Source organism: Phoenix dactylifera, chromosome 9 (assembly GCF_009389715.1).
Source record: "Phoenix dactylifera cultivar Barhee BC4 chromosome 9, palm_55x_up_171113_PBpolish2nd_filt_p, whole genome shotgun sequence".
NCBI lineage: Eukaryota > Viridiplantae > Streptophyta > Magnoliopsida > Arecales > Arecaceae > Phoenix > Phoenix dactylifera.
In genome coordinates, this window is record NC_052400.1 from 6,545,691 (window position 1) to 6,559,701 (window position 14,011).

At 35.5% G+C, this 14,011-nt stretch overlaps 1 protein-coding gene across 3 annotated transcripts; it reads right to left on the minus strand.

Moving 5' to 3' along the window:
* Positions 1-1,554: 1,554 nt before the first annotated feature.
* Positions 1,555-13,353, minus strand: LOC103695560 (glucose-6-phosphate 1-dehydrogenase 2, chloroplastic-like). Of its 3 annotated transcripts, none has more exons than XM_026800579.2 (10): positions 12,876-13,353; positions 10,067-10,293; positions 9,850-9,944; positions 9,541-9,655; positions 4,468-4,673; positions 4,248-4,397; positions 4,027-4,147; positions 3,295-3,524; positions 2,981-3,178; positions 1,555-2,020 (listed from the first exon to the last, which is right to left on the minus strand). In XM_026800579.2, the coding sequence occupies exons 1-10, from the start codon at positions 13,066-13,068 to the stop codon at positions 1,762-1,764; spliced, it is 1,794 nt and encodes a 597-aa protein (XP_026656380.2). In that variant the 5' UTR covers positions 13,069-13,353; the 3' UTR covers positions 1,555-1,761. The 3 variants fall into 3 exon arrangements, with proteins under 3 accessions (XP_026656380.2, XP_038985837.1, XP_038985836.1); XM_039129909.1 differs by having other exon boundaries at positions 10,067-10,221; positions 12,876-13,352; XM_039129908.1 differs by having other exon boundaries at positions 10,067-10,290; positions 12,876-13,352.
* Positions 13,354-14,011: the final 658 nt, after the last annotated feature.

A 14,011-nucleotide genomic window follows, 5' to 3' on the forward strand; every position in this document is an offset into this window, starting at 1 on the left:
AGAAGAAGAAGGGAACTCTATCGAAACCCCATGTCGCCTTTACCGTCTTCCGCCAAAGCTTATATTTAAGGCACCACGCTCTTGGCCACCATTCCCCGATCTCAACTGATGATCTCCCCTTCAAAGAAATGTTAATGTTTCATGATACTTTAAAGATGTAGTTATCAATTGGTAAACAATTTTTTATTAAAAGCTATACTAACAAAACCTCTATTGCTTAAAGCTTTATAGATAAAAGTTTTACCACCTACAACAATGCAAAATGGGGCTTTAGTCTTGCAAAAATGTCTAGGTCTAAATCTGAAATTTAGTTGGGTGACTCAAGGTTAGAATGTAGCCGGCTCCCTCCATCATTTAGCTTCATTTGCACAACGAGGGCGAGGGTGCAAGTACAACTCAGCTGGAAGAATGTTGCTTCTGATTTTTTTCGGTTATTATATATTGCAGTCTTGAACAAGGACATTTCTTTTGAATCTGATCTCGAAAACTTTACATGAACTTTAGTTGTCTAATTAAAAAATTGGGTAGCTAACTTCGTACTAATAGTCTGGTTTGGCACTGGATCTTTTAACATTTTTGTCTTTCTTTCCAAATAAATCTGGGAATTGAAATTCAAATCCAAAAACCATGGGTTACAAACTCATTCTAGATGTTGCAAACGGCAAACGTGAGTTCATGGAACTGTATTGCCAGCAAGGGAAATCAATACCATATGATATAATTTGATTATTGCAAGTTCTGAATCTTATAAGATTTCATATTCTTTTAAATTTAGAATGCTGATCGAAGCACTTGGATCTCAATACAAAAGCTTCTTTCATATTTAGATGGACTCTTGGATCAATTACATCCCTCTGTTGTGCCCAAGCTCATCGAAAACAGAAGAATCTTAAGAAGTGGAGATATTACTTCTTGTCAAGTTAATCTCCCATTTATAAAAAAAAAGAGAGTTTAAAACACTTAGTTAAACTGCCAGATGTATAGACAATCAAGTGGTATGATACAAGCAAAAATGGTATAGGAGGATGTCAGAAGGTGCAGCCAAACAGAAATGGTAAGGTTCCCTTGATATTGCTGTTGTGATACCGTGCCTTGTTTCCCATTGGCCAAATTATTAGTCTCAGGACTCATTAGGTTCTCAATTTTTTTTTTCTCACTGAAATAATTTTTTAAAAAAATTGATGCTTAAATATATAATATTTAAAAAAATAGTTTTTGCATGTTTAGTTCACCATAGAAAAATGACACATTTTAGAATATCTTATATTTTGTTGAGCATCTACTTCCTTGAAAAAGTTATGTAAAATACTTGTTATGCCCTTAATAAAGAAAAAACCTTACATCATTCTATCTAAAAGCTTAAAAATATTTTTTTAAAAAAAATACTTTAATTTTTAGTTGGTGAGAATCAAACTTTTCCAAATCCCACAAATTTTTTTTCCCATAATATATAAAAACCTTATTCTCATGAAAAATTCCTCATCTTTTTTCTTGGAAAACTCCAACCAAACATGATGTATTTTATCATTATTCCATTGACCCCACTTTTTCTCCTTTCATGCGAACCAAATTAATCTTTAATTTCTAACAAGAAGTTTTCCATTGGTACAAGATTGGCATACACATGTTACAACAAAAACTCATCATGTTCCTTGTGAAAAGGATTTTCTCACCTTATTCTCATACATTTCCATCCATCGCCAAGCTAACTTGCGGACTATACATACAACTACAACTTTTAGACTACAATTTTTCAAGAAATCATATTTTGTAGTGCTCAGAACTGAGATCGCCCCACTGGACCTTATACTTGGCAGCAAGGTAGTGGGCACCAACTGGCCCTCGGCTCCCGTAAGGATAAAGCTCAGGAGATATGCTTTTTTCCTCCAACTCTTTCAGCAATGGAGTGAAGAGCGCCCAAGCAGCCTCCAACTCATCCGAGCGAATGAAAAGCCTCCGTTCCCCTTCGATGGCATCGAGCAGAAGCCTCTCATAAGCATCTGGTATCTCTTTTGAGTATCTAAAGCAAAATTCAACATGGATGCGAAGAATAAAGGAACTTGCCTTGCTAAACAAAAAAGATAATATCCTACTTAGAAATGCAATAAGGACACCTTTTACATATAGTAATTCTCTTCATAAATACATAACCCATTGGCTGAACAATTTGGAAAGCATTGTGGTTTTATAATGAGAACTTCTACTATATACTCCCTCATCATACATTAGTTCTTCATAAAGATCTTTTTGATATATTTGTAAACCAAAATCTCACTTATCTCAGAAACACCCAAATAAAACCCTAAACTTAACTTTCCATTAGCCAAAATAAAATGTTTATCATGTCTCATCTCATTCTTCCTCTCACCTCAGCCATTTGGAGCTTCTACTTGCAGAACTAAGTTTCTCCTTAACTTTATTTCCTCCAAATTCGGGATTGAATCAAGAGTTTAATTCTACTCATGTTGGCTGGGAGGATCTTGAATTCAATAACAATGTTCAGATATAGAAGATACTAGTTAGATGATTCAAAGGCCGAGTGAGGGGATAAATAGGAAAAAGATGCATTAAATATTTTATTATAGCTCATGAAAGGTTAATTTGGGTTCTTGTCAGAGAACTTTTCAGATAAGAGAGATTTTAATCTGCAACTATAGACAATTAACTTATGGAGGGGTAACATGCAAAAAATTCCTTCGCACAATTGGAAGACTAAATCCTAATTGGCACTTAAATACCTATCACGACGATTGGCATATCTTGGTATCTCACCTCATTCCTCCACACTCCCCCACCAAAACTCCCCCAACACCCACCCCTCCCCTCCAAGAAAGGAACGGAAAGAATCCAATTTAAGTACTGGGAAAAGAAAAGATATGGAGCAAGATAGAAGGAGCAGATATATAATTTGAAGTCAGCAGAAGCATTTTAGTGAGCTTCTATCGGTTCTTATTATAAACTTGAAAACTTGTGCTTGTACCTTGTTGCATAGAGCAGATTCAGATGACTTCGATCCAGTCTCATTCCCAAACCAGGGATTTTGTTATTGATCTTTAGGTAGATAGCCTCATCGGGTTGCACCCGGATCACAAGCTCATTTGTAGCTCGATCAAGATCTGTCCCAAAGCTCCTGTATAAATTACCTGGAACATGTCTGAACTGTACTCTAATCTCTGTTCTGCACCCATAAAGAATTTTCAATTCTTTACCAATATCAAATCTGGTTCCAAATAGGTAGACCCATTCCATTACAAAAAACATGTAAGAGCTCCTGGACAATTCATAACCACATACCGTCTTGTATGCAATGCTTTTCCAGCCTTCATAAGAAATGGTACTCCATCCCATCTCGCATTATCTACGAAAAGGGCAGCAGCAGCAAATGTTGGAGTCCGGCTATCTCTGGGAACAGTCATATCATCTGTGTATGCTGGGTATGTAATGCCGCCCTTGGTGTGGCTTTTATATTGCCCTATCACAATATCTTCTAGTTGCAGTGGCTTCATAGAGCGGAGAACTTTCACCTGACATACATGGAACAACTCATAAGCACAGCCAGTTCAAACATAGGCTGGGATTGTCAACAACCTCTAGCTGCCAGTGAGGCTATACAGGCTTACACTTAGCCATCATAGTAAAAGATTTGGATTTTGGGTTTATTCACAAGGGCAAAAATTTGTAATTCAGTATTGGAAAAAAAAAAAAAAGAATATGGGGGAGATTGAAAGCGAAAAGACAGAAATAGATATAAGGTGTTGAAAAACAACTCAAAAAAAAGGAAGCAGAATAACCTGTCTGACTCCAAAAAAAAATTGAATGATTCTTAGAAATTGCTAAAAATTTATAAAAGTTTAATTTTCCAATTAATATAAGCTTGGCAACAAAACTTTTCAGAAACAAATTTGAGAGCAATTGCAAAATTTTCTCCAAGTAGAAATTTTGTGACTATGAGAATAACAAGCATATGACCTAGCAAATAATCTAAGAATTCAGCACTGCATGCACATCTTGAAAGTTCAAAGATACCTTCTCATTTCTGATATCCTCGGCATCCAAGCTGACAGGAGTTTCCATTGCAAACAAGGCTAATATCTGAAGCAGATGATTCTGCATGATGTCTCTGATGATACCATAGTTATCAAAGTACCTAATAAAATATACCATAAGAACAGATATAAGGTTGTTTAAAAGCACAAAATTCTCATGAAAATTAATCAAGTTTGAAGCTAATATTTGATAAACCCTACCCTCCTCGTCCTTCAGTGCCAAAATCTTCAGAAAAGATTAGTTGCACATTTCTTATATACTGTCTCGACCACAGAGGCTCGAAAACAAGATTTGAGAAGCGAAGGACAGATAGGTTTTCAACCAATTCCTTCCCCAGGTAGTGGTCAATCCTGTAAACAAAAAAAGAAAACACTAATCGTGGGTCCTCATGGAAACACCTAAGTTTATGTATTACATTACCTGAAAATTTGGTCTTCCACTAGATACTGCTTCAAGCCTTGTGTCAATGCAGCTGAAGATTCAGAGTCCTGGCCAAAGGGTTTTTCAACTATGACCCTCGTCCAGCCATTTGAAGAAGAAGCTGACTTGCTTGCACATTTTACCGCATCCATAAATATATTTGGAGGTATTGATAGATAGAAGAGGCGGTTTGAAAGCCTCCCAGACTGCAGAGATTCTTGCTATATGAGTAATATCCTTCAATATTTTTTCACATCCTTTTCTATAGAAATTTCTTTTGGAAGTAAGTTGCCAAATAGGAAAAATATACATAAAATGATAGAACTGTGTTAGGTTAAAGTTAATTGATAATTAAGAAAAGGTGTACATGTCAAGCATCATTTAACTTGACGGTTAGAATTTTGTTTACTCGTGATAGCCAGAACTACCCAGTCAAAAAGCATCAAGGCAATGCACTAAAGCATATAAGGTACATATAAATTGCCAACAAGTTGGTTAATAACCTTTATTTGTGAAAAATTTTGATGTCATATGCATGGGGAAAACAAGACATAAAGACATCTTAGAATGCTGGATTTCCTTGGTTAAAGTAACCATTCCCCCAACAACTAGTTCTAGCTCATGACCAGATAGCCCATTCAAACTATTTTCTTATGAAGGATAATAAAAGTAATAAATGCAGTGTTTTAATATCTCATAACCATGTTCTCAACAATATCCTAAAAAAGTATTCACAACAATACATTTCTCAATAAGTGGCAGAATTATATGTAGAAATTTCCAATAATTCAACACTTGCAATCAGGACACCAGCTGCAAGCATTGGCTAAGAAACAAACCACTGCATCAGTTAAGGCCAATATATACCTTAGTAATGCTTAAAATGATACTTTACTACAACCACGATTCATCATACCAATGCATACTGCCTGTATTGAGCATACCGTACCGTACCGATACCAAACCGAGATTTAGTACAAGAGATGTACCAAGTCTTGGTATGCCAACTGACACCCCATAAAGAGCATACCGACAATGTACCAGCATGGTACTGGTATGGGGTCCGGTACTGAGATGACGAACCTTGACCACAACTGTATCAAAAGTAGGCATTGTAGACCAGTAAATCTACCTATTTAGCAAAAAACTAAAAATCCTCACGTGTATCAATAATTTATCCTTTAGCAAAAGAACTTAAGAGCGATAGATACTCAAATTAAAGTTAATGAACCCACATTAAAGGAAGTTCTACCACAAAAAGTTGCAATATCTGTTGATAGGTATAAAGCACCATCTTCAGAATTCGTCATCTCTAATGGATCCAACTTCCATAATTTCAGCATGAGAAACATACTCATCAGGCACAAAAAGGTTCAAAAGAAGCATATATCTTGTCCCCAGATAACACCAATGAAAGCAAAAATAAAGGCGCTCGTTATTAGAAAAAGAAGGAATGGTTTTTATCTCCTTTTGCATCATGTTGTTAACAGGCTCAAATGCCAAACCAAACAAGACTTTAGGCTAAGGTTAATTTGAGAACAAAACTGACTGAAGCATGGACAGCTATTTCTACTAGATTGTCATTCCGCAAGTTACTCCTATTTTTTACTAGCTAAAATTTCATATTCTTGGTATTTATTGCTGGAGCAGTTGAATATGCGGTCTGGTTGGAATTGCTAGAATAAGGCTTAGGCCTGTAACAAGACAAGGATAATAACATATTAAACCTTACCACCTCTTGACCTTGTAAGTATTATGTTCATATAATCACACATTTAATAAGATTAAGGAAACATTAAGAAAACAAAAAAAAAAGCACTGTAGATGGAGCTGCATGTGATTATAGTTCCAGTATTTGCAAACAAAATTAGGCAATTGTCTGTGGGTAAACTTACTGTAAATAGGAAAACTTCTCTGGCTATAGAAACATGAGAAATGTGACTAGAGCTCTCATAGGACTATATTAGCAATACTATTATGATATAAAACAATAAATTATGACCTATAACATTATTATAGTAATTTCACTGCTACACATAATAATATTAAATTGCTATCATCCTACCATTAGTTAGTAACAGACTCTTCAATATTAAATTACTTATAAAATTATTAAAATAATATGATATCATAATGCTACACAATATTTATTTATGTTAAATCATTTATATCATTGGTGATAATTCTATTTTCAAAATACATCTATTTCTAAAACACTATGAAAATATACTTTTTCATATATTATACAACATTATAATAATGTACTTTATATAATATGTATCATCCGCATATAATCTAATATCATGCTAATATGATAATATAACATAAGTTATAGCAAAGTTAGTACTAGGGTCTGCCGAACCAAGCCAAACGGTCCAGTTCAAGTAGTACCAAGTCGACCTGGTGCGAAATTGGATCGGTTCGGTAATCTTATTCGGTTTCGACCTAAATCACTATTAGACCGAGCGGAACCGGTCGGTTCGGTGCCGAGTTCACACCGAGTCAACTCGATTTCGAACCGAGTTGGGTATGGCATTATTGCCAATGCCACCTGCGTTGGAAAGGCTTGAGAAGGCCTTCCCAATGCAATTTGAAAGCGGCTCCGTCGCTTCCCCTTCCAAAAAAATCCACAAACAATATCGATTCAGACTATCAGAAAGAAGATCCAAAGCTAAATAAGGTGTGCTTCCTCTTTCCTATCTCCTTTTCTCTTTTTTTTGAGGAAGCTTGAAAAAATAGCTTAAAAACTGCAAAATAAAGGAAGATTATGCCAAAATTTTTGATTTGGACTTGATTTTCTCATATGTTGTAGATGTATAGACGATGTACACGCTGATATAAAAAAAGATAAAATTGTTAAAAATAAACAAAAAATAAAAAAATGTAAAATCAGAAACGTATTTAGGGTTATACAAGCTACTTTCCATAAGGCACCTGCAGCCTCAATGGAGAGTGTGGAGGAGTCAGTACACTCAGATTCAAAGACCAGGAACATCAGTGATAAGAGTTTTAATGGTCATGGATCTGCCAGCTAGCAAAAAAGTAGAGAACAGGAGATCACTGCTTATAAGACAACCGCAGGGTGGTCTTCGATTTACCGGTGAGTCCCGGTTTTATGTATACTACACAGGATAGGAACTATGTTGCACGATCTGGTAGAGCCTGCGACAATACAATTGCATATAAGAGACGAGCTTCTTGAGGTCATTCAGAAGGATACGATGCAGCTGCGGATGACCTAGTTCATGGAGTAGGATCCATAGACGTATCAGATTTCAAATAGTATACTGGATTCTATTATCCGCAGCCACAGGCAGCCTATGACCCATACGGATACGAATATGGATATGGTGCGTTTGAAGCATCTTCCGGTAGCTACTACCTTACGCAGCCCGAAGCATCTTACGAGTCGGATTTTACTACCGGCATATTCGAATGGATCCCTCCACAATCGTATTATCAGCCAGAGAACGCCTCTCAGAGTTAGAGCTTCAGAGAGAAATCCGAGAGTTTTTATAACCCGGCGCATATTCCTTATGAGATGAATGTAAAAGACTACAACACTGCTTGATTAGAGGGGTGGGCTAATGTGCCTCCTGACTATGCTAATAATCCGGATATCTACGAGAGGTATTGCCACTTGATCCGATTTTAGATATTGGTATGTATGTTGAACTTTAAATATATGTAATTAATTGTATTATTTTTTAATTTCTACGTTACTACTTGATTTAAGAATATTTTATGTTGTTCATTTTATGATTTGTTTTATTTTAAGTCAATAAGATGCATCATTTAGGTTAAACCAGAATTATAGAAACATCAAAAAATATCAAAAAAAATTAAATTAGACTTAGATTCATTGAAAAAGTTCAAAAAGAGTGATTACCAATTAAATTTTTTTGAGAACTTCAAAAAAGAAGGTGTGCTGGTCCGTGAACTGACGCGCCCTAGTATGGAGTTTTAATGTGGATATCCTAATTATCTATTATCATTGTAATATCATTAAACTGGGAAGAACAGAAAAAATAAATTGGGAATAATAGAGAGTTGGTTGAGTGAGCATGTGGAATAAAAATGTTGCAATAGTGAACAGACATGCAATAGCTACTGCAGAAACTTGCTTATTCCTAATCAAGGTTTGCCGTCTCGATACTAGATCTCGTACCGGTGCCACACTAGCAAGTATCTATACATTATAGTACAAAATTTTTTTGGCGTACCGACACTCGGTACGCCATCCGTACCAAGTACCAGTACCGAACCAGTATGATACGATACTCCCCATACCGCTTGGTTCGGCCGGTACAACATACCTTGTTTCTAATAACAATTACTCCAACAGGCTTGGGACAAAGTTATTCCTGAAAATGACCCTCTTTTATATCTGCCTCTTTTTTACATGGGCAAAAATACCTCTCAGCCTCAAGTTCTTCCAGTCAGGAGTACGTAACTTAAGAAAAAAGAGAATCAGATTAGACATTCCATAAGGAATATGTATTGCTAGTTCACTTTTTTCTTATTCTTGAACCAAATGCAATCATGTAGTATCACAGTCCAAACCCCACCCAACAAAGTCATACCTATTAAAAATTAACTCATCTTATGAAAACCATCCCTCTTCCCCTTGCAAGTTGCAACATGAAGTAGAAGATGGAGAAAAATGACAAAAAAAAAACAAAAAAAAGAAGGAAATGAGAGACACTTTCATTTGGAAGTCAACATTCAATCCAAGAAAATGCTACAACCTCGACAAGGCATGCAAGCAATTCCTATAGTGCGTATCCTGTAGCTGTTAGAAACCTAGATGTACACAAAAGCTTGCCTGAAGGACAATCTGCATTAAGGCAACTAACCCAAGCCTAATATAAATTTAGGTGATCTTCAATAGCATCATTCTCTTGGGAAATAAAAGAGCACTAGCCTCAGAAGCAAGTGATATAACATGATACAACAAGCTCTGAACATCATCAAAATTGTATCTCACCCATGGATGAGAACATTATTAATGGCATAAGAAAAGCTTCATCTAATATTTTACAAGGTTTATAATCTGGAAAGCACTGATATTACCTCATGTTCTTTTAGCTTTTTATCTAGCTCTGCAAAATTTTCCTCAGAATCATATTGACCTGAATGGTAAAAACATCTTCCCAAGAACTGCTCCATCTTTTCACTACAATTCTCCCTGAAAAGTCAGCAGAAACCTTGAGCAAATGGAAAGAGTCAAGCAGTTCCCACAACACATGAAATTACTCTTAAAACAGAATTTACAACTAAAAATTATTTAAAGATGATTCCACAAATAAATTTCCTAAAACACTTCACTTGAGGAAAACAAAAAGCTGGCTGAAGTTTGAAAAATTTCACAGCAGCAGTCACCTTTTATCTATCCTGCAAGTGAGTGTTCTGCTGACCATGCTTCTTAATTCAGCATCTGTCATCTTACTCCGAGCATAGCCAAAAATTGTGAAATGCTGCAGATATACAAATCTCCACATTGTGACATTCTAACACATTCTACATGGAAGAAGAAAACAAAATTTCAAGCTAGTTAGTAAATTGAACACATAGGAAAGAGAAGAATCAGTAATCAGACCTCAGGAAGGCAGTCTTCATAATATAGTGCAAATAACGCAGGAAATATCTTCTTCTTAGCAAGGTCTCCAGAGGCTCCAACTACAGTGATACTAACTGTAGAGTTCTCTCTAGTATTAAGGCCAGCTAAATCTCGATATTCCTCTACAGATATAGCTGATGACACACCATTTTCTACTTTCTTCAAATCAGTTTCTTTTGCAGGAGAAACAGGTAAAGTTCTAGCTGCTATGCAATACCAATATGACCTTTTAGATAGGATGATATCTAAATAATGTTTTTGCATTTGAAAATCACTGAAATGTAAAAGAAGAAATATACAAATTAATAGAACTGTTGTGATTTAAATGAATTCAAATTGTCCATCAAACATATAGAGAAGTAAGATGATGGATGAAAACCCGAAGGCATAGAACATCAAAACGAGGGGAAAAAAGATTGTTCAAAATAAAACTGGCTAGCTCCTTTTTTTTTGAAAATAGCTAGGTGATTTGAAATAGAAACCAGATAAATATAAGTAGTTTAATTGCAGTGACAAATTAAAAAGAAATACTACACATTTATGAATAGACAAATCAATTGAGAAAAATAAACAAAATCAAGAAATAAAACATATAATATATATGACCAAAAAAATTATAAGATTCAAATAGTTCCATCAGATTATAAAAGGAAATGGACTAATTAACAAATCAAGGTATATTAGAAAGGTGCCTTCTCCCATAGACAGGATTTTCAAATTCTTACTACGCTAATTAAACACAAGCTTTACATACCTTTATGACCAGGTGCTTTTGGTCTACCAATTTGGGTTAATAGACATTTGTATCAAAGTCAGACCAGCATCTAATATTTTTGAGAGAAGAATATGCCCATATTCCACAAGTCTCAAATTCAGAATCTGGCACGGCTGCCAATTTTAGAACCTAATAAGCACATCAAAAACACCTACTCTTCATGAAAAGCTACATTCGCTACATCATAATTCCATTGAGTTGAGAGGCAACTTCACCTATTTGAAGTGGATATATAATTGTCTTTCCTTTTAATCCTATATAAAGGGCTTGATTTTTTTTTTTTTTTTTTTTTGGTTCTTGTGGCAAAAGAAGGTTGTCTCCTTATAGTCCACATTTTAACTTTAGTAATGAAGAAATAAGTTATGGGCTATGCAGCTTTCCTTCTCCTTCACCATTTTTAATTGCATTTTATTGCACACCCATTTCATTTCTAAACAAGACATTTGATGTCATTCATCCTATCACATGCAATCTTATACCATCCTACATGATCAGCATCACATGCCCAACAATGCCTTACCATTCCCATAAGCATTCTAACCCTTTTGCAATTTGCAGCGACTACCCCTCTAACACCAGCATCATCATTCCATAACTATTCATCCCTTCATACCTCAATGCCAACCTATATCTCGAACTTTCCTCCCATAGATTCCATTAGCAACAGATCAGTATCATGCCGACACCGCTAATCATCCTCCAGTATGTTGCCTCGCACCAACCTCCACTGGAATGCTCTACTCTCTAAACCATCATTGCAACTATGCACTATGCCCATTATGATCATGTCAGTGCAAACCTTATTGTGGATGGGTAGTATAATGATGTTTGACGAGGACTGCGCAAGGTTGGCGCAAATGGTGGTTAAATGGAGAGAGGCAGTAAAATTTGGGTAGACTTGCATGAGATAGCAGCAGGATGTTTGGCAGTATGCATTAATGAGTAATCTCAATTCCTAACTAAGATGAGGATAAGCTGATACTTGAGATTTGGCCGATTAAACAGTATTTGTCAGTGACCCTAAAGACTTGAGAAGCTCCTCCAATATAAACATCAGTTACTTATCATCTAATATTCGCAAAAAGCAATACTTGGTGAAATTAAGACTTACAGATGCCGGAAGTGAAGAAGCAATACTTGAAGAAATATAGAAGAAAGCAATACTTGGTGAGATCAGGACTTACATGAAGCAATACTTGGTGAATCTACTCCTACATATGCCAATATAATCTTAAGTAGGAAGAGAGACTCTTTAACAACCCTATTCTAGGAGCTGAAAGCAATAAGTTTATGTTTGCTATCTATGCAATCAAAATGAACCTCCAAAAAGCCATCAAGAAGCGGAGTCAGTGGTGGTGATAGCTAAAATGGAGGCATCTCATCTCTCATCTGACATGCTCAAGTGGAATACCAAAGTTTTGAATGGGAGAATCTTAGGGGATGAAACTTCTTATGGAGCAATACCAGATATAGGAGTATACCAAACGTCATAAACGGCAGCTAGCCATTTAATCTAAACATTTGGTTAATGGTAAAGCAGCATATGATAAATCAGATGAAAAACACTTGAGGATACATAACACTAATCGTAATTTCCAAAAGATTTGCTATACAGTCTTAACCCTTCCCAAAATGATCTCCACTATCCATACTACAATAGACAACAACACCTAGCAGAAACCAAGACAAGTTTAAAATGCACTCGAATTGCACGCAATCCCTGTAAAAATTATTCCTTTGAAATGTAATAACCCAGCAATAAAAATTACAGTGCAAGGTTATACAATCCAAATCATCAGTTCACAAAAAGAAGAAATTTTTATTAGAGGTTTTTGAATCGAGAGGCCCTACCAAATCCAAATCGGAAACTTTACCTCATCATCTTCTAAAACTCCAAGAAATTTTCTTTCATGAAAACTACATGAATCTTATCATAATCAAAGAATACACGAATCCAGACAGGAAAACGAGTAAAAAAATGAGGAAAAACAGAAGGAATGATCAATAACAGACCATCGTGCATGGAAGCAACGTTCCAGCGCCGATTTCTAGGCGATTGGGAGGAAATCCACTTCGAAAAGAACCGCCTTGGAAGGTGAGGACCGGACAGGGAGGGGGAAGAGGCCGCCACACGCCGGCTTCTGTGCGCAGGAGAGGGGCGAAGAGCAAACCAGGAAGAGGAGCATTTCGGGGAGGAAAGGGCCATCTCTCTCTCCCTTCTCTCAGGCGTCGGAATCACTGAGAAGGAAGGTTTCTTGGGTAGAAAAAAAGATGAAAATTTTTGGAGAGCGGGGGGGAGGTGGAAAGATGGCTGCTGCTATATTTTAAAAATGCGATTTCATCAGCAAAGTCTGGTTTGAACTCTGGTTTAGGACATAAAAAACTAGGGTTAGGCTTGGCTAATTGGATAATTTTCAGCACAAAGAAAAAGATTCTACTGGACATTAGGGCTAAGTGTGATGTGCTGCAGACTTAGAAGATTTGCGTTTGATACATGATCATCTTTGCATGGACTCATGATGAGCAGGCTAATTTACTTGTTTTTACCTTCAAACATGGGCCATGGCTGTCAATGTTATTTGTGCACTTGGCTTGGCTCTGATATGGAACTGCTTGTTTCCACATCAAATGACAATTAAAGGTTCATTTTGTCGGAAGCAATGTATTATGGAAAAATAAATCCTATCTAGATTATCATGCTTGGTATGAAAAGGGCACGAGATAGATAGTAAAATAAATAATGGATCCAACGCCTATTTCATTGAGAGCGAAGTTAAAACAAATACCACCAAGAGATGACATTTTTTTTTGCATGCTAAATTACTAAGTGGAGGTAATCGATAATTATCATTTCTTGATGAAAATGACCCCATTTATATTACATTAATATTATATCAGTTATATTAATATATATTATATTAATATACATTTATTAAATCTACTTATTATATTAAATATTAATAAATATTTATGACTAAATATATTATTCATTAATATAATACATATGTATAACATATCATTAATATATTATAGTTATATATTTGTATTAATTATTTATATTAATAATTAATATATTAAGTACAACATATTAATAAATGTATTATTGATTAGTATATTAATCAAAATACTAACTTCAAATAATATATTAG